Source organism: Rhinoraja longicauda, chromosome 1 (genome assembly GCF_053455715.1).
Source record: "Rhinoraja longicauda isolate Sanriku21f chromosome 1, sRhiLon1.1, whole genome shotgun sequence".
Classification (NCBI taxonomy): Eukaryota; Metazoa; Chordata; class Chondrichthyes; order Rajiformes; family Arhynchobatidae; genus Rhinoraja; species Rhinoraja longicauda.
In genome coordinates this window covers 91,031,380-91,050,879 of record NC_135953.1, presented here as the reverse complement: position 1 = coordinate 91,050,879, position 19,500 = coordinate 91,031,380, and the positions used below count along the sequence as shown (strand labels likewise).

The window sequence follows — 19,500 nt, the reverse complement described above, 5'->3', positions numbered from 1 at the left end:
TAATTCTCATCGAGAACAGTCCCAGATATTCTTGTCAGAGAAGTCATTAGTCTTTTCACAGGTGCCAGTCATGGCAGACTTCAGGGCAGGCCTGAAGCAGTGAAAACCTTGTGGCTCCTGTAGGCTGGTAGTTAACAGGTTGTCTGTGAGGTGAGGTTTGAGAGGAGGTCCCTGAGCAGGGTGTTTGGGAACCATAACGTTAATCTTCTTGGACCAAGACTAATGTTGAGACTGAATTTTGGGACTGTGTGTGGGGACAGGCATAGGAGCCCTTGCCCACTGACTTTGTCAGCCCAACCGCACATCATGTCATGTTTCAGTCCCCAGGTACGGCCCACCTTCTAAAACCTTGCCTCCAACCATGCACCTGTTCCACGTTCCCGAGTCTCCATACCAGCTGCACCCTGGCCCATATTCCCGACTTGCAGCACCTGCTGCACATCTGGTTATATTCCTGATTCACAGCACCAGCGGCATTCTTTATGAGTAGACAGAGCCAGAACTGTCAGCTCTTAACTTACTACACAGGGTGACCAGGACTAATATTGTTTTTGTTTGTTCCAGAATGTCAACCGGAGTGTCAGCAGTGTGTGGCCAACCTTCAACGCACGGGCAGCATCTGCCTGAACTGTAAGATACCACACGGGTTGCTATTTGGAGACCACTGCACGTCCCATTGCCCCAGGGGCTATTTCATGAGCAGCAGTGCTTGCAGACGTAAGTGACGAGAAGAAAAAAATACACTTGATCATAAACTTTCATAGATTGCATTTTATTCTTATGTTGATCAAAATAAACATGCTCAATTATTCATGTCTTTCCTTTGGCTATTCCAGGATGCCATTCATTGTGTAAAGCCTGCAGAAGTGAAGGAGCCTATGGTTGCACTGAATGTGAAGCCGCCCTGGTTCTTGCCCACAATGGCATGTGCATGAGTGGCTGTCCCCAAGGTTATTACAGCGACAGTGACCAGATCTGCCAGTGTACGTATCTCCACGACCATGTTCTGTATGAGCCTCAGCCATTATATAACTCCACCTTTAGACTTTAGAGACACGGCACGGAAACAGGCCCTCGGGCCCAGCGAGCCCCCGCCGACCATCGATCACTCCATACACAAGCACCATCCTACAGACGAGGGACAATTTACAATTTTACGAAAGCCAATTAGCCTACAGACCTGGGGTAGACACAAAATGCTGGAGTAACTCAGCGGGACAGGCAGCATCTCTGGAGAGAAGGAATGGGCGACGTTTCGAATCGAGATGCTTCTTCAGACTGATATCAGGGGGGTGGGTGGGAAAGAGATAGAATGTAGTCACAGATGCGTTATCACCGAGGCCTAACAAATCAAATCTGCCCCTTCCACAATGCAAATTGAATGTCTTTGACTAAGTTGTTTAAGAAAATAACTGCAGATGCTGGTACAAATCGAAGGTATTTATTTCAGAAAATGCTGGAGTAACTCAGCAGGTCAGGCAGCATCTCAGGAGAGAAGGAATGGGAGACGTTTCGGGTCGAGACCCTTCTTCATCACCCATTCCTTCTCTCCTGAGATGCTGCCTGACCTGCTGAGTTACTCCAGCATTTTCTGAAATTTACTATATTGTTGATCTGACATAGGACGGCAATATCCCTGGACCAAAGGGTTGTACACTTGGTACAACCTCTGATTACTAATTCTGGTGCAGGAAAAAGTGGCTCTGTACATTTTCAGGTAGTCACTGATGGACACAAAATACTGCAGTAACTCAGCGGGTCAAACACCATCTCTGGAGAAAATGGATAGATGACGGTTCGGGTCAAGGCCTACCCATGTTCTCCAGATATGCTGCCTGACCCGCTCAGTTACTCCAGCAGTTTGTGTCTATCTTTGGTATAAACCAGCATCTGCAGTTACTTGTTATTACATTTCAGGTAGTCATTGATGGATATACGCTCAAAAATGAAACTACTTGCTGCTTTTCTGCCTCCTACTGTCCATCTAATTTGTTGAATCTATTTTTTTCTTCTTGGTTTCTCTTTTTCTGGAAGTGTCGCGTTTTGGTCGGAGAGTACCAGCTGCTCATTCCGAGCCTGATTTCATGTCTATGGCCAGACACTAAAGGTTCCAGCTGCAGATTTTATTGCCTTAAAACCTGATACCAGCTGGCATGCCTCCAAATAGATTTACTGAAGGGCATAACAGGCAACCCATATCATGTATTCAGCCGATCAGTGTGCAAGCTCAGTTTGAACAGATGTGACTGGCTCGCAGTCAGCAGCAGGAATAGTGGGAGCCTTTTCCCCAGCCGTGCATTAACCAAGAGGTTCAGAGGCTATTTGTAACAATATTGAAATATTAGGACAGACCCGTGCATTCCCTGAATATATTGACATACACCAGGTGAAACTCTGCCTTCGTCTGCGAAAGACGGCGCTAATTAGCAATCTCATTAGTAGACGGCAACCAGGATTCCTTGCCAGTTACTCAAATAAATATGGAAACAATTTACTGATCTGTTAAGGACACAAAGTGCTGGAGTATCTCAGCAGGTCAGGCAGCATCTCTGGAGAACATGGATAGTGTCGAGATCCTTCTTCAGACCCCTCTGTGATTTCACTGATCAGTTAGTTTGATAAACATCTTGAGATCTCATGGAGACGCAAGGAATTGCAATCTCTAGTTGGAGTGGATGGTACCTCGAAACATCATCTGTTCATTCCCTCCGCGAGTGCTGGCAGACATGCTGGTTTTTGTTTTAGTTATTTTAGTTTTTAGAGATACAGCAAGGAAACAGGCCCTTCAGCCTGCCAAATCCATGCCAACTATTGATCTCCTGTTCACATTAGTTCTATGTTATCACACTTTCTTATCCACTCCTGGCAGACTAGCGGCAATTTACAGAGGGCAATTAACCTATAATCCCGTACAATTTGGGGATGTAGGAGGAAACTGGAGTATGCACAGGAAACCCACGTGGTCACAGGGGATATGGGGAGAAGGCAGGAGAATGGGGTTAGGAGGGAGCGATAGATCCGCCATGATTGAATGGTGGAGTAGACTTGATGGGCCGAATGGCCTAATTCTTCTCCTATCACTTATGACATTATGACAAGGAGAACGTGCAAACTCCATACAGATGGCACCTTTGGGTCATGATCAAACATGGGTCTCTGGTGCTGTGAGGCAACAGCTTTACCAGCTGTGCCACAGTGCAGAGAGATCCTCTGCTGTGTTTTGCTTGAGATCTCATTAAGTTGATTGAAGTTCTTTGCTGTGCAATTGTTGGCTTAGTCGTTGTACTCAAAATAACAATCACAAATTGAAAAAGAAATCCCCTTGATAAATGTTTGAGAATGTTACCGCTTTGTCTCATTAACACATACTCTTAATAAGGAATGGTGATGTGTTTTATACTGTAAATATGTCCGTTTCAAAAAGCTCATGGCGGGTGAGGAGTCAGTTTATGTAATTGTTTGGATTTCAGACAGATGTTCCATATTTTATTTACATTGACACCAAACATCTCTAAAATAACACTGACATTGTAGAGTTCTTAAGCATTTAGTTTTATTTCTTGTTCAGTTTAAACATTAGCAAGCCGATTTAATCTCAGTTAGGTTTATGCTTTGATTATATTTGTGCCAGTTTTGGTAAATGGTTTGAACTTCAAGATCATTTTGCTGCAGTACTAACTTACTTAATCTTAACCATTTGTTAAGTTCAATGCTGGTTCTCAAGTTGTTTAGTTTAGTTTGGAGATACAGCGCGGAAACAGGCCTTTCGGGCCCACCGTGCCCGCGCCGACCAGCGATCCCTGCATATTAACGCTATCCTACACACACTAGAGACAATTTACACATTTACCACGCCGATTAACCTACAAACCTGTACGTCTTTGGAGTGTGGGAAGAAACTGGAGCTCGCGGAAAAAACCCACATGGTCACAGGGGGAATGTACAAACTCCGTACAGACAGTATCCATAGTCAGGATCGAACCCGGGTCTCTGACGCTGTATGGCAGCAGCTCCACTGCTGCACCAACGTGCCACCCACATGCCCACAAGTTGTCCTGGCAATTGTTTTAACATTTGCAGGCGGCTGTGTGGCAAATGGAAGTTCATAATCAAACAACAGGTAGAAAATTCCTCCAAGGCTAATTGTAACCTATTATGTAAAATGAAAATTGTGACATTACAACTTTTTTTTCTCAGGGTGAAATATCTCAATAGATTTCTTTCTCTTGACCCTTAGTCTGCAGTAGCCAATGTTTGACCTGTGAGTCAAATTCAGCCTGTTTGTCCTGCAAAGACCCAACTAAAGTCTTGCTCTTTGGAGAATGTCAATATGAGATCTGTGCCCAGCAGTATTACATTGACTACACTACAGGAATTTGCCGAGGTAAGCTCAACAGATATAATCGCTTTGTTCCCAGCTCTGAATTTCTTTATTACAATTGTCTATTACTTTTTTTTTATTCTGAAAGGAATTAAAAATCAAAAAATGTTTGTGGTTTGATGCCGACTTGTGAAGGAGGTACTCAATTCTATGTTGAAGCGTCTGGTGTGCTATGGTGAATGAGAGGTATTCAAAAAAGATTCTTAATATGGAATTGTCTGTAGCTATGTACTGTAACTCACTTCAGTGAAGGAAGAATTGTATATACTTGTAAGCAATTTGAGAAATGTACTTGAATACCAATACACAATAGTGAATATTTAAATGAGATTGATGCCAGACAGAGTTCTAGGCTCTCTTGTCTTTGCAGAATGATTAAGGCATTGTGGAGTAGAATTCCTTGCTTGCTGGGAGTGCCCTTGTGATTTAGAGTACAGCCAGCTTATTTTATGCAGTGTAAAAAGGAAAAGCAGGCTGTAGCAAGAGGATTGGAGACATGTGCTACATTTGGTTTTAGAGTAATGACATAAAAGAGCAAGAGAAATAGCCTTAAATTAAGTTTTGTTTTGACAAGAATTGAGGAAGATTTAAATAAAAACACATTACAAAGTTGGCATTTCCTGAGACAGGGCTCAATGTTAACTTTCTCAAAAATATTTGAAACTAATATGTTTGATTAGATGGCCTAATGTTATAGAGAAATACATGATCATATTGGTTCTTTAATGGATTTAGTGGTGTTTAATCTTATTGAAAGCTTTCATATCTGAATTTGTTCTTGAGTGTCAAAAACATAATTGTCTACAGTGATATCAGTAATTTTCTTTTGGGGCTAAGTGTGCACTTCATCTTATTCATGTTTGGTGTCTTGGCTCTGAATATTGTTATCTTCATTAATTCAATATTTTATTGTACATTTTCGCCTGAACTGTCTTTATTATTGTTCATACTTTTATTTGTTTACTCTTTAATAAATCCAGAACATCAAGCTGAAACGTGCACATACTATAATTACTCCACTGTGTGCAGATGGGGAATATATCAACATTAGGTTGGCAGAGTATAAAATGCATTGTAAAAACTGCAGTGGAAGGAAAAGCTACTTCTAAAGTGAATTGAATTATTGCAGTTTGAGGTTCAAACTTATGTCACGTGATGTAATCGCTGTAGACTTCATGTTGATTCATCTATGTTACATTTAAATCAGACTGAATAATCTTTGACAAACAAATTAAATCTTGGCCTCGGTCGGTGCACATATCATGCTCACTTATTTGACGACTTCAGCCAATTGTTCAATAATAGCTTATTGGATTTAATCATAAGACATTGAATCAATGCATATAATAATAATAATATAATAATAATATTCATTTATTGTCATTGCAACGAGTACAACGAAATTAAAAAAATAGCCAATCCTGACGGTGCGTACAAACATATATGCAATAAATGCAAAAACAAATAAATACATAAATACAATTAAATACAATTATATTAAGTACAAGATTTTTTAACGGTGTTGCCTAGTGCAAAGGTAGTGTTCAGTTCTCGTATGGCCCTGGGGTAAAAACTGTTCTTAAGTCTGTTTGTTCGGGATTTGATCGACCTGAAACGTCGACCAGAGGGCAGATGAACAAACAGACGGTGGCCGGGGTGGGATGGATCTTTTATTATTTTGCCTGCTCTACTGAGGCAGCGTAGGCTGAACAGGTGCTCCAGGGAGGGCAGTGAGCAGCCGATGATCTTCTGGGCCGTCGTGATGACCCTCTGAAGGGCCTTCCTGTCCTTTTCTGAGCAGCTGGCATACCATGTGGTTATACAGTATGCCAGCACACTCTCGATGGAGCAGCGATAGAAGGACAACATGAGCTTCTCCTGCAGGTTGGTTTTCCTGAGGATCCTCAGGAAGTGGAGTCTCTGCTGTGCCTTCTTTACTGTGGTGATGGTGTTGGTAGACCAGGTAAGATCCTCTGCGATGTGCGTACCCAGGAACCTGAAAGCTGGTACCCTTTCCACACAGACCCCATTGATGTAGAGTGGGTCGTAATCTCCACTGGTTTTTCTAAAGTCAATTATAAGTTCCTTTGTTTTGGAGGAGTTCAGGACCAGATTGTTCACTGAACACCATGCTGCCAGCCTTTGGATTTCATCCCTATAGGCTGTCTCATCTCCTTCTGAGATGAGTCCAACCACAGTCGTGTCATCCGCGAACTTGATGATGGTGTTGGTGGGATGGGTGGGGGCGCAGTCGTGAGTGTAGAGGGAGTAAAGGATGGGGCTCAACACACAGCCCTGTGGTGAGCCGGTGCTCAGTGTAATGGTGGAGGAGAGGTGAGGGCCTATTTTGACGGTCTGGGGGCGGTTGGTCAGGAAGTCCTTGATCCATTGGCAGATGGTTTGGGAAAATCCAAGGTCGGAAAGTTTGGTGACCAGTCTGCTCGGGATGACCGTGTTAAAGGCAGAGCTGAAGTCGAGGAAGAGCATCCTCACATAGCTCCCCTGGTGTTCAAGGTGGGTCAGTGCAGTGTGAAGAGCAGTGTCGATGGCATCCTCTGTAGACCTATTTGCTCTGTAGGCAAACTGGTGTGGGTCGAAGGTGGGTGGGAGGCTGGCTTTGATGTGCTGCAAGACCAGTCTCTCGAAGCACTTTGTGATGACCGGTGTGAGTGCTACCGGACGGTAGTCGTTAAGACCGCTGATGACAGACTTTTTCGGCAGTGGGATGATTATGGCGGACTTCAGGCAGGGAGGGATGGTGGATTTTAAAAGGGACAGGTTGAAGATTTTTGTGAAGACCTCAGATAATTGGTCTGCACATTCCCTCAGCACTCTGCCCGTCACACCATCGGGGCCTGCAGCTTTCCTGGGATTCACTGCTCTGAGCACGCGCTTAACATCATACTCCTGCACAGTGAAGGTGTTGCTGTCCGGTGCTGGAGAGGGTGTAATATCTGCCACTGTAGCTTTCACCTCGAAACGAGCAAAGAAACAGTTAAGTTCCTCAGCCAGCGAGGCATCGCCGTCGGCAGTCGTGCGGTTGCTGGTCTTGTAGTTGGTGATGTGCTGGATGCCTTGCCATACCCGCCGTGGGTCATTGTTGGAAAAGTGGTCCTCAATCTTCCTCTTGTAGGACGCTTTGGCATCCTTGATGCCTCTCTTCAGGTTGGTTCTAGCAGCACTGTATAGAGCTCTATCACTAGACCTGAAGGCGGTGTTACGGTCCTTGAGGAGAGACCTGACATCCTTTGTCATCCAGGGTTTTTGATTGGGATACAACCGGATGCGTTTGTCGACGGTGACATTGTCAACACAGTTTTGGATGTAGCAAAGTACAGTTGATGTGTACTCCTCCAAGTCCTGATCCTCAAAAATATCCCAGTTGGTCCTTTCGAAGCAATCCTGCAGCTGCGAGGAAGCTCCTTCAGGCCATGTCTTAACAGTCTTTATGGTGACTGGAGCTTTCCTCCTGAGTGGGGTGTATGCTGGAGTTAGGAATATGGACAGGTGATCTGACTGCCCCAGGTGTGGTAGTGGTGCTGACCTGAAACCCTTCTTAATATTTGAGTAAACCTTGTCTAGTGTGTTTTTCCCCCTGGTAGCACATCTTATGTGTTGTTCAAGTTTCGGGAGAACTGACTTTAGGTCTGCATGGTTGAAGTCCCCGGCTATGATGTGGGCTGCTTCTGGATATGTGCTCTGTTGTGAGTTTATTGCACCGAGCAGGTAGCCTAAAGCTGTGCTAGCGTTAGCATTCGGTGGGATGTAGACTGCTGTTACTATAACCCCTGTAAATTCGCGAGGAAGGTAAAAAGGCCTGCATTTAACTGTTAGGGACTCCAGATCAGGAGAACAGTGGCTATCTATGATTTGGATGTTAGTGCACCAGCTGTTGTGCACGTAAATGCATAACCCCCCCCCCCCTTGCTCTTACCGGAGTCGATGTTTCTGTCCCCCCTTGGGCATTTAGATTTTGTACCTTCATGTAGGTGTTGGGAAGATAACTCTTGGCATACTTGCTTTCATTGAGAAGGATATTGAATACAAAAGTTGGGACATTATTATGCAGCCGTACAAGTCGTTGGTGAGACAGTTTGGAGTTCTGGTGGCCCAGCTCTAGGTAGGATGTCATTCAGTCGGAAATGTTGCAAAATAGATTCCCCAGAATGTTACCTGGGTTTTCAGGCTTGAGTTGTCGGAAAAGTTTGGTTAGGCTGGAGATCTTTACTTTGTAGCATAAGACGCTAGTACCGGATAGCATGGGTGAGTAGTTGATTAATATGGGTGTCAGGGGTTATGGGTAGAAGGCAGGAGAATGGGTTTGAGAGGAGAAGATAAATCAGCTATGACTGAATGGTCTAGACGATGGCCTGTGTTGGCGAGTTGGGCCGAAAGCCTGTTTCCACACTGTATCGCTCTATGACTCTCTGACTCTAGGACGGTGAGTTCCAACAGATTCTCCCATTGTAATTTTGACCAGTGACACCCTGGTTTTGAGGTGCCATTGGGTGCTAATTGTCTTTGCCTTCCTCTGAAATTTACATATTCTTATTTTCCAACAAATTGGACAATAATGAGGAACAAGAACCGTCATTGGTGTTGCCTCTGCTGCTGCAGCTGCTGTGATCAATAATTCCTCAGTAAACTTCAGACCCATATGTGCATGGCTGTGCATGACGTCGCACTGCATTTGTCCAATCGTCTATTTATCAGCTGTGAATAAATGAATATTTGACCTTCCATTCCAGAAGTTAATGTCGCACTGTGCATCTTAATCGTCAATGCAGTTGGATTTCAGCAGCCTCCATGTCTGAAGTATTTAAACGCCGCAGTCCCTGGACAGGCAGTCATTAAAATTAGATTCATCCAAGATATGCTGATTGTGGAACCATTCCTGCTAGTTGTTTTATTTATAGCCCTTTTGTAATGCAAACGCTCTGCACAAGGAGAGTCCTTGGAATTGGCTTGCAGCACTAATGCTGTATATCAAACATGTTGCACGGTATTTCAACAGCAATTACAGAAACCATTACCAGATCTTTCCCTCCTGATGTATAATTTTGTCAAAAAGCCTCCGTACATTTTCCACTTAAGGGTGCAGATCTATTTTTCTCTGATCTGTTTATACTAGCAAGGCAACTTAGCTACGACACAAGGTGGGATTGTCATTGTGCTGTCATCTCTTTTGAAACAGTACAACCTTTTTATACATCTTTTCATTAAAAATGCAAGTCAATGTGTTACCTTGAAAGAAACTAACGCTCTTTTGTTTTGATAGAGTGTGACTGGAGCTGCAACGCTTGTAAGGGACCCCTCAAAACCGACTGCCTTCAGTGCATGGACGGCTATACTTTGCAAGAGGGCTCCTGTGTGGCGCAATGTAAAGCAGGCTTCTACAAAGCAGGAGAAGAATGCATACGTGAGACATCACTGTAATTTGTACAATATGTTACTTGTGAAGTATGAAAGGGGTGCAGTGCGGCAGGAAGGCTCCTGCTCCAAAAGAGATGTTATTTATCCTATCACTAATGATTTTCCACTGAACTAGCAGCCTATTTGTCATTTGCCCTTGACAATCCTTTCATCCAGAAATTCGATGTTTCACTGAAACGTGCTGAGGAGGCTGCGATTTACCATTACAATTTCATTCCGGACATAAATGACAAGAACCATTCAGCTGCGCCTAATTGTAGGAGTTGCATGTAATGTCTGAGCTTTCCTGTGCAATAATTCCTCCATGGGTGAGCAACGGCAGTAGTGGCACTCAAGGGGAACCTCTGTTGAGTGTTCTGGGGCAGATTCTTATCCACTGCTGCCAGTGGCACCTGCTCAGGGTCAGATATCCCACTTCCCAGGCACTCAGCTGAAACTTTGAGAGCAGAGGTGATCACATGGAGCAAGAATAGGAGAGGTCCCTTCTTTCCCCGGAACAAATAGTAGGTGGCATGGTGGCACAGCGGTAGAGTTGCTGCCGTACAGCGCTTGCTTGTACCCGGATTCGATCCTGACTATGGGTGCTGTTTGTATGGAGTTTGTTCGTTCTCCCCGTGACCACGTGGGTTTTCTCTGATAGAAACATAGACAATAGGTGCAGGAGGAGGCCATTTGGCCCTTTGAGCCAGCACCGCCATTCATTTTGATCATAGTTGATCATCCACAATCAGTAACCTGTGCCTGCCTTCTCCCCATACCCCCTGAATCCACTACCCCATAAAGCTCTATCTAACTCTCTTTTAAATTCATCCACTGAATTGGCCTCCACTGCCTTCTGTGGCAGAGAATTCCACAAATTTACAACTCTCAGGGTGAAAAAGTTTTTTCTCACCTCAGTTTTAAATGGCCTCCCCTTTATTCTTAGACTCTGGCCCCTGGTTCTGGACTCCCCCAACATTGGGAACATTTTTCCTGCATCTAGCTTGTCCAATCCTTTCATAATTTTATACATCTCTATAAGATCCCCTCTCATCCTTCTAAACTCCAGTGAATACAAGCCCAGTCTTTTCAATCTTTCCTCATACGACAGGCCCTCCAACCCAGGGATTAACCTTGTGAACCTATGCTGCACTGCCTCAATAGTAAGGGTGTCCTTCCTCAAATTAGGAGACCGAAACTGCACACACTACTCCAGATGTGGTCTCACCAGGGCCCTATACAACTGCAGAAGGACCTATACTCAAATCCTCTCGTTATAAAGGCCAACATGCCAATAGTTTTCTTCACTGCCTGCTGTATCTGCACGCATACTTTCAGTGACTGGTGTACAAGGACACCAAGGTCTTGTAGAACTTCCCCTTTACCTAATCTGACACCATTGAGATAATAATCTGCCTCCTTGATTTGCCGCCAAAGTGGATAACCTCACATTTATCTACATTATACTGCATCTGCCATGCATCTGCCCACTCACTCAACCTATCCAAGTCACCCTGCAACTTCCTAACATCCTCTTCGCAGTTCACACTGCCACCCAGCTTTGTGTCATCTCCAAACTTGCTAGTGTCACTTTTAATTCCATCATCCAAATCATTAATATATATTATAAATAGTTGCGGCCCCAGCACCGATCCTTGCAGCACTCCATTCACCACTGCTTGCCATTCTGAAAAGGACCTGTTTATTCCTACTCTTTGCTTCCTGTCTGCCAACCAATTCTCTATCCATGTCAATACTCTACCCCAATACCATGTGCTCTAATTTTGCCCACCAATCGTCTGTGTGGGACCTGATCAAAGGCTTTCTGAAGTCCAGTTATGTAGGTTAATTGACTGGGTAAATGTAAAAATTGTCCCTAGTGTGTGTAGGATAGCGTTAATAGTGCGGGGATCGCTGGGCGGTGCGGACTTGGTGGGCCGAAAAGGCCTGTTTCCGCGCTGAAAATATATGAAATATGAAATATGAAATCCACTGGCTCTCCTTCATCCATTCAATTTCCTCCCACACTCCAAAGACGTACAGGTTTGTAGGTTAATAGGCTTGGTATGAGTGTAAATTGTCCCTAGTGTGTGTAGGATAGTGTAAGTGTGCAGGGATCGCTGGTTGGCATGGACTCGATAGGCCGAAGGGTCTGTTTCGGTGCTGTATCTCTAAACTAAACTAAACTAAAGTATGTCTCGCCTACCAAATATAGATACAAGCAGTTCATCTAAAAATAATTCATCATTGTCACCTGCAGTAGACTGCCAAAGCATAATTCAGGAAGGAAAGTTCATTTACGGGGCACTTGAGCAGAACTTCTTCCCGTCATACAGCATAGAGCACAAAATTGGCTCTTTGGTCCAATTCGTTCATATTGATCAAGTGCCCATCTAACTAGTTCTATTTGCCCATGTCTTACTCGTATCCCTCTAAACCTTTCCAATCTATATACCTGTACAAATGTCTTTCAAATATTCTTATTGTACCTGCCTCTTTGTTCTATATCCTCACCATCCTCTGTGTGAAAAAGTTGCCCTTCAGGTTTCTATTTATTCTTTTCCTTCTCTCTTTAACCTTTACAATCTTGTTCTTGGTTTTCCAACCCAAGGAAGAAGACTATGTACATTCACTTCCATGATTTTGCACACCTCTATAAGATCACCCCTCTCAGGCTCCTATGCTCCAGGGAATAAAGTCCAACCTCTCCCAATAACTCAGTTCCTCAAATCCTGAAGTTCAACCTTTCCCTCTTGAGGCAGCAATGTTTTGTTGTCACATATTTGCTCTCCATGTTGTAGCAACGATGCCAAATGTATATTGCCTGATAATTGACTTCACTGCGTGTTCAGCAGTGTCCTTAGGCCAGTGTTGAGCACAGAATCAGCTGGTCTGATTACCATGATTAGCTCTGTGCACTAGGAAATGTTAGATATATTTAGCAAATTGATTTTTTAACTTTGATTCAGTCATCTAATATCTGCAAATATGGGTATTATGCAGTAAACACTTCTAGACCCTTAATCATTTTTTGCAAAATTAAATGAATAATTAGCGATTAAAATGACAAAATATGTTCCTTCATGAACTGAAATTAGTTAGAGTTCATTAGTTGTGTGATTTGTTCATTTTCACAGCTCATGTTCAGATCAGAAAGTAAAGCTTTGACTTCCGCTGATGTGGAGTTTTTAGGAATAAGTGGTGAGAAATACTTTTGTTCCCACAAAGCTCAACCTCATCCTACACAAAATTTGAATAGGTCCGACCAGAGAGAAAGTCTTTATCAGTGCTGTGCATTTTCAGCAAACATTTTGAAGATATGATGCATAAGTATTCATCTTACTGAAAAATGTGTAAATATTTCCTGCAGGCATTAACAATTTATCTAGCATTTCATTGTTCTTTCTATTAATGTAAACAGAACACTGTTTCATGCAATCAGAATTTAGGTACAGGGTGTGGGATCACTGTATTAATTGTGCGTTCTGCAGGATGTAATGATCGTTGTGTGAAGTGCAGCAGATCTGACGTGTGCAGCCAATGTGAGACATCTTATCTATTGTTGGGAACACAATGTGTTCGCGACTGTGGGAGAAGACATCACTCCAATCACAAACATCAAATATGTACAGGTGAGACTATGACTACTTCTATAGGCCTTTCATACACTTATCATGAGAGGCATGGACAGGATAGACAGTCATCACCTTTTTACCAGGGTGGAAATGTCCAACGCTGGTAAGAGGGAGAAAGTTTAATGGAGATGTGCAGGCAAGTTTTTACAGAGAGTGGTAGGGCCTTGGAACACATTGCCAGGGGTGGTGGTGAAGGCAGATATGATAGTGCTTTTTAAGAGGCTTTTAGACAGGCACATTGAAGTGCAAGGAATAGAGGGATAGGAATCATGTACAGGCAGATGAGATCAGTTTCACTTTGTGTCATGTTCAGCACAAACATTGTGGGCTGAAGGACCTGTTCCTGTGCTGTACTGTTTTATATTCTATGATGTTATGCTGTTGTGCTACTGCAGGTTGTGCCACTATTGCCCAGTGTGGACCTGAGCTGGGTGAGCTCAGGAGATACTGAAGTGGGCTCATGGTTTGTGTTGGTTAACAAACCTCATATTGGATACTGTATTCACCTTCAGTGCTCTGGCAGATGTGAAAGAGAATAATATCTGTGACACGAGTGTAAGATGTCAGACCATCTTTTGCCTGCAGAGATGCTGGTCATCTTTTACTGATGAAAGTGAATTGTCTTCCATGAGTAGTTTAAATGGCTCTCTGTGTTTGTGACTAGATCCATGATCTGGGCACTGGAGGAAAAAATGAAGATAAAAAATATAATTTCCTTGTACCATGCAGTACAATTTTATTGATAGTATATTATTCAACATTTTTTTGTATTTTGTCAAAGCATTGACAATTAACTAAGAGAGTTGCCTGTGGTTCTGTCACCTGGATATCAATGTTCACTTATTGTTGTAGCTTTCCTCCATTGCAACATTTTAATTTGTTTCATCTTTTCCCCTAACTTGTAGAGTGTTTGGCTGGGTGTTTAGAGTGTGACAATGTCTTGCAGTGCAAGCTGTGTGACAGCACTACCTTCCTAAAGAATGCACTCTGCGTTTCTGACTGTGGTCCAGGTTACTATGGCAATGTGCGTAAGAGACTATGTGAAGGTAAGAAACTGTAGAAACGAGAAGAGTGGGAGAATGTCAAGTGTGATTCCCGTGGTGTTGTGTGATTTGATGTAAGCAAGATGGTTTCTCGATCACTCTGCTCTTTTCTCCTCCTATGTACACTTATCTTCCATCCCTGAGTCCCTCAGTTTGCTTAATCCCCACTCTTTTCTCTCCCCTATCCCCTTCCACATACCCCTCCCTCTGGCTTTACACTTCATTCCTCTTCACCACTCAAATTACACCCTTGGTCTCCATTTCACGTCTTCCTGCACCCATCTGCCAATGAACCCTCCCCCACCTCTATCCATCCAACACCTGTCAGGCTTTGTCCCACTCCTCACTTCACACTTGCAGCTTTATCCTTCCTGCCACTCTCAAAGTCTGAAGTAGGGCAGTGACCTGAAATGTTGGCTGTCCATTTTCCCCCACAGATGTTGCTTGACCCACCTAATTCATCCACTCTTTGTTGAGCATCTTGTTTTGCTCCAGATTCCAAGATCTGTAATTCCTCATCTCTTCATTTGCAAAATCCTCGAGCCTCTCAGTGTCAGCGAGGTTGGGAGTAGAAGGGGAAGAACAAAGGAGGACTAATCGTGGGGTGACCGCCATGGGAGGGGGGGGGAGAGCAAAGGAGGACATGGAACGGGATACTTTGTAACTTTGTCAGTGCCCTTTCTGTGAGGACTCTTTGCATACCTTGGGTATAAAGTATTCTTCATTCATTCATTCTGGAGCCTGAGCTGCAGGTGTAGCTTGCTGTTTACCTTCATTACCTTCACCAGCCATTGGCAGAGTCTAGATTGCAAATTGAGCAGCATATTCAGGAGAGGACTGAATTTGAGTTCAGAGCAAAAATAAAGTTGGGAATGAACATATTCTATTGAATAGCACAAAATTGTGGATTAACGGGCCTGTTGCTGTGCTGTACTGTTCCATGTTCTTTACTACATTTGGGGTAGGATAACGTTTATGTTAAGGCTAACCTGCCTGGCTCCCTTCTGCTCACATAATGGATGCCGTAGATAATAGATTTGCAAGTATGTCACAGGGAATCAACCTTAAAACTGTCTTCTTAAAGAAAGGTTCTGACCCGAAACGTCACCTATTCCTTTTCACCAGAGATGCTGCCTGGCCCGCTGAGTTACTCCAGCATTTTGTGTCTATCTTCTTAAATTCAAAGTATGCCACTTACTCACATCAAGAGGTAATGTGGTAGAAATTCATTATCTCTGCTAATTGTGTGAAGTAAGTAACATATGCAGATTAAGTTCCGCTTCAAAAGCTCAATTCAATTGATGGCAATAGAGTATGCATTTCTACCCTAACAGAACCAGAGAAAGATAACTATTCAATGATTCAAGGAAAGATTAAGAACTGCAGCACTTATTATAAATGTATTAGGCAGGATAGAGATTGATCAAAGAAGTGAGATGTTGCTTAGATCTCTCTCCTAACACGTCAAGTGTTGAGATATCTAGATTTGAGATAGTATCAGTCTGCTATGTTGTTAAACACAGCGCTGCTTTTATGAACAAAGAATTGCTCTGTACATACCTGTGTGACCAGATGGGAACAATTGGAAAATAGCTGCGGTATCAATTTCCTTCAGATACAATCTTCAAAACAGCAAAATTAGATGACTCGGAAAAAAATGGATTCCTTTATTATGACTATGCAATCCATGTAACCTCCGTTTGAAGTTGATTGTGCAAATCGTAGCCTGTGAAAATTGAGACGAACAAAATCAAACTGTATTTACATAACACCTTTCACAATCGCAGGGCATCCAGAAGGATCCAGCAACCAAAATATTTTTGAGTTGTAGTCCCCCTTATTTATGTGTATAAAAGCCAAATTGTGAACAATAGAGTCTTATGAAATGTATTGTGATAATAACCAGATCATATGTTTGCACTGATGATGGTTGAAGAATAAATGTACAGGACACAACGGATAATTTGATTTCTTCAAAGATTACAGACACGTGAACTACTATGTCTAACTTCTCATCTGAAAGCTGACACCTCAGGGCTGCACTGAATGTTGGCTTGGATTTTATGCACCGGTCCCTAACTGGAACTTGATTCAATTTTGTGCTGACAAAATAGAAAGTGGCACTGGAGGTGATAGTGGTGATAGTGCAAGTTTTAAGTTAACTAGTTTGAAACAACACCGCATGTATAAATTGGTCAGTGACAAGACGAATCTAATAAAACAAGTATTGGTGATCCCTTGCAATCGAGGATGAAATCCCACAGAAATCCGGTGGGTTTTCCATTCTGCTGTTGCTTGGCATATCCAGGATAAATGGAGACAACAAAATCAAGAGCTTGTGATGGTTCAGTGGTCCTCTCATTTGTTCCTGAAGATTCTGTGCAGGCACTGTGGTCAAAGGCCTCATGGGTCATCATGTGGCTTCAGGAGATGGTCATGGTTCCACTGTGGTAGACAAAGGTAGTCAGCAATCTAGGTCTATACATCAGGATTTTCGTCAACTTTCTTGTTCTTAGAGAAACCTGTTGCCGCTTGAAGAAAGTCGCTCGAGCCCAGTTAGACAATAGACAATAGGTGCAGGAGGAGGCCATTCGGCCCTTCGAGCCAGCACCGCCATTCAATGTGATCATGGCTGATCATTCTCAATCAGTACCCCGTTCCTGCCTTCTCCCCATACCCCCTGACTCCGCTATTCTTAAGAGCTCTATCCAGCTCTCTCTTGAATGCATTCAGAAAAATGGCCTCCACTGCCTTCTGAGGCAGAGAATTCCACAGATTCCAAGTCCAACGCCGTTGTATAAAATGTAGAGTCTTAACTTGGCCATAAAGGCCTGTTGTCTAGGCAGCGGCACTGTTTCAGTTCAGTGTAGTTTATTGTCACGTGTACCGAGGTACAGTGAAAAGCTTTGGTTGAGTGCTAACCAGTCAGCAGAAAGACAATACGTGATTACAATCGATCCATTTACAGTGTATAGATACATGATAAGGGTATAACAAAGTTGAACAAATGTTTAAGTTAGTTTCGAGATACAGCACAGAAACAGGCCCTTCGGCGTTTCAAGTCCATGCAGACCCATGATCCCCGCACACAAACACCATCCTATACGCACTAAGGACAATTTGACAATTTACCATTTTACGAAGCCAATTAACCTACAAATCTGCACCTCTGGAGTGTGGGAGAAAACCGGAGTTCATGGCGAAAACCCACGCAGGTCATAGGGAGAACGTACAAACTCCAAACAGGCAAACTCCCTTAATCAGAATCGAACAGGTCTCTGGTGCTGTAAGGCAACAACTCTACTGCTGCGCCACCGTGCCGCCCAAATGCTAAACTTCAATGAAAATCTGTAAGGAGAGCTCATTACTGAACAAGTACTACACACACTCCAGAGCCATCCCAACTACGTGGTTGGTGTGAGGGAATTTCAGCTGGCAGAGGTTGGTGAAAGCATGATTTAAGCACAGCTAAGACTCTTATTGAAGAGATCTAGCAGTGCTTGCAGGTCCTCTGCAGAGTGAGCTATCGTGTATGAGTCCTCTGTTACTGACAGTAACTGACACTGGCAGTATGGATGCCCTTGTTGATGAGTTTTTGTTTAGACTCGAAGGGATCAAGATGAACATTTTCTGATTGAGTCCACACTGGATATTGATGCCAGGCAGAAGATTTTCTCGGATGAGGTGGGGGGGGAGAGTTAATGGTGAACACTGTTGGAGGTGGGGGGGGGGGGGGGGAGGAGAGTTGATTGGAGGTGATCTCACAACTTGCTTGACCCCATTCTGGATGCAGAAGGTATCAGTCTCAGACATTCTACTCAGGACAGTGGTGGTCTTATCATTGTGCAGAAGCCACACCAAAGTGATAGACCAGCAAGCAACCAAGATGTTAGGAGACAATTCAGAGACATTTACAAAATGGAATGCTTTGATTAGAACAATAGAACAGTTATTGATTTTTAAAAAAAATGTAAAGTGCTAGACTAACTCAGTGGGTCAACGAGCATCTCTAGAATACATGATTCCCAGAGATGCTGCCTGACCCACTGAGTTACTCCAGTACTTTGTGTCTTTTTTTGTAAACCAGCATCTTGAGTTCCTTGTATCCAGAGCAGTTATTGATTCTGTTCCTGACATTTATCTTGAATCTGCCTGGCAACAAAGATTGTGACTGCTGTGTGGTGGAATGTGTGGAAACCGCTTTGGGTTTCTGGCAGGATCTTCTCAGTTAGTGGACGAAGGCTGTTCAGGAGGATATGGGTCAGGATCTCACCCACATGTCAAATTTGCCCTCCTTCTAATAGACCGTCATGATGGATGAATCTTGAAATCACTGGGATTCTCCTCAGCTTCCTAGACATTAATCAAGTGCCACCAACATGATAGATCACACTACAGGTTTCACTGCTTCTCATCTTCTGGGTAGCCTCTTAAGCTCCCCGATGGTTGGTAGGTCACTGGGGGAATCCTACAGAAGGTGGAGTAGGGTGGGTTGAAAGGTTTTCTCCAAAAGAACACTAACAGATGTTGTAGGAAAATAACTGCAGATGCTGGTACAAGTCGAAGGTATCACAAAAAGCTGGAGTAACTCAGCAGGTCAGGCAGCATTTAGGAGAGAAGGTATTTATTTCACACCAGGCAGCATCTCAGGAGAGAAGGAATGGGTGACGTTTCGGTTCGAGACCCTTCATAGTGCCTCACTATGGCACTGGAGGATCTCTACATCGGCGAGACCAAATGCAGGCTCGGTGATCGTTTCGCTCAACACCTTCGCTCAGTCCGCCTCAACCAACCTGATCTCCCGGTGGCTGAGCACGTCAACTCCCCATCCCTCTCCCAGTCTGACCTTTCTGTCATGGGCCTCCTCCAGTGCCATAGTGAGGCCCATCGGAAATTGGAGGAACAGCACCTCATATTTCGCTTGGGCAGCTTGCAGCCCAGCGGTATGAACATTGACTTCTCCAACTTTAGATAGTTCCTCTGTCCCTCTCTTCTCCCCCCCCCTCCCCCATCCCAGTTCTCCCACCGT

General features: G+C 43.7%; 1 protein-coding gene across 5 annotated transcripts in view; it reads left to right on the top strand.

Annotated features, from left to right (window-relative positions):
• The window catches only part of fras1 (Fraser extracellular matrix complex subunit 1), a 427,133-nt gene that overhangs the window by 246,031 nt on the left and 161,602 nt on the right, over positions 1-19,500 (top strand). For all 5 annotated transcript variants that reach the window (XM_078402250.1, XM_078402222.1, XM_078402240.1 and 2 more), the window contains exons 21-26: positions 565-717; positions 837-983; positions 4,238-4,384; positions 9,660-9,800; positions 13,285-13,425; positions 14,334-14,474. In XM_078402250.1, the coding sequence (XP_078258376.1) occupies positions 565-717; positions 837-983; positions 4,238-4,384; positions 9,660-9,800; positions 13,285-13,425; positions 14,334-14,474 (870 nt within the window). The remainder of the gene's footprint in view (positions 1-564; positions 718-836; positions 984-4,237; positions 4,385-9,659; positions 9,801-13,284; positions 13,426-14,333; positions 14,475-19,500) is intronic.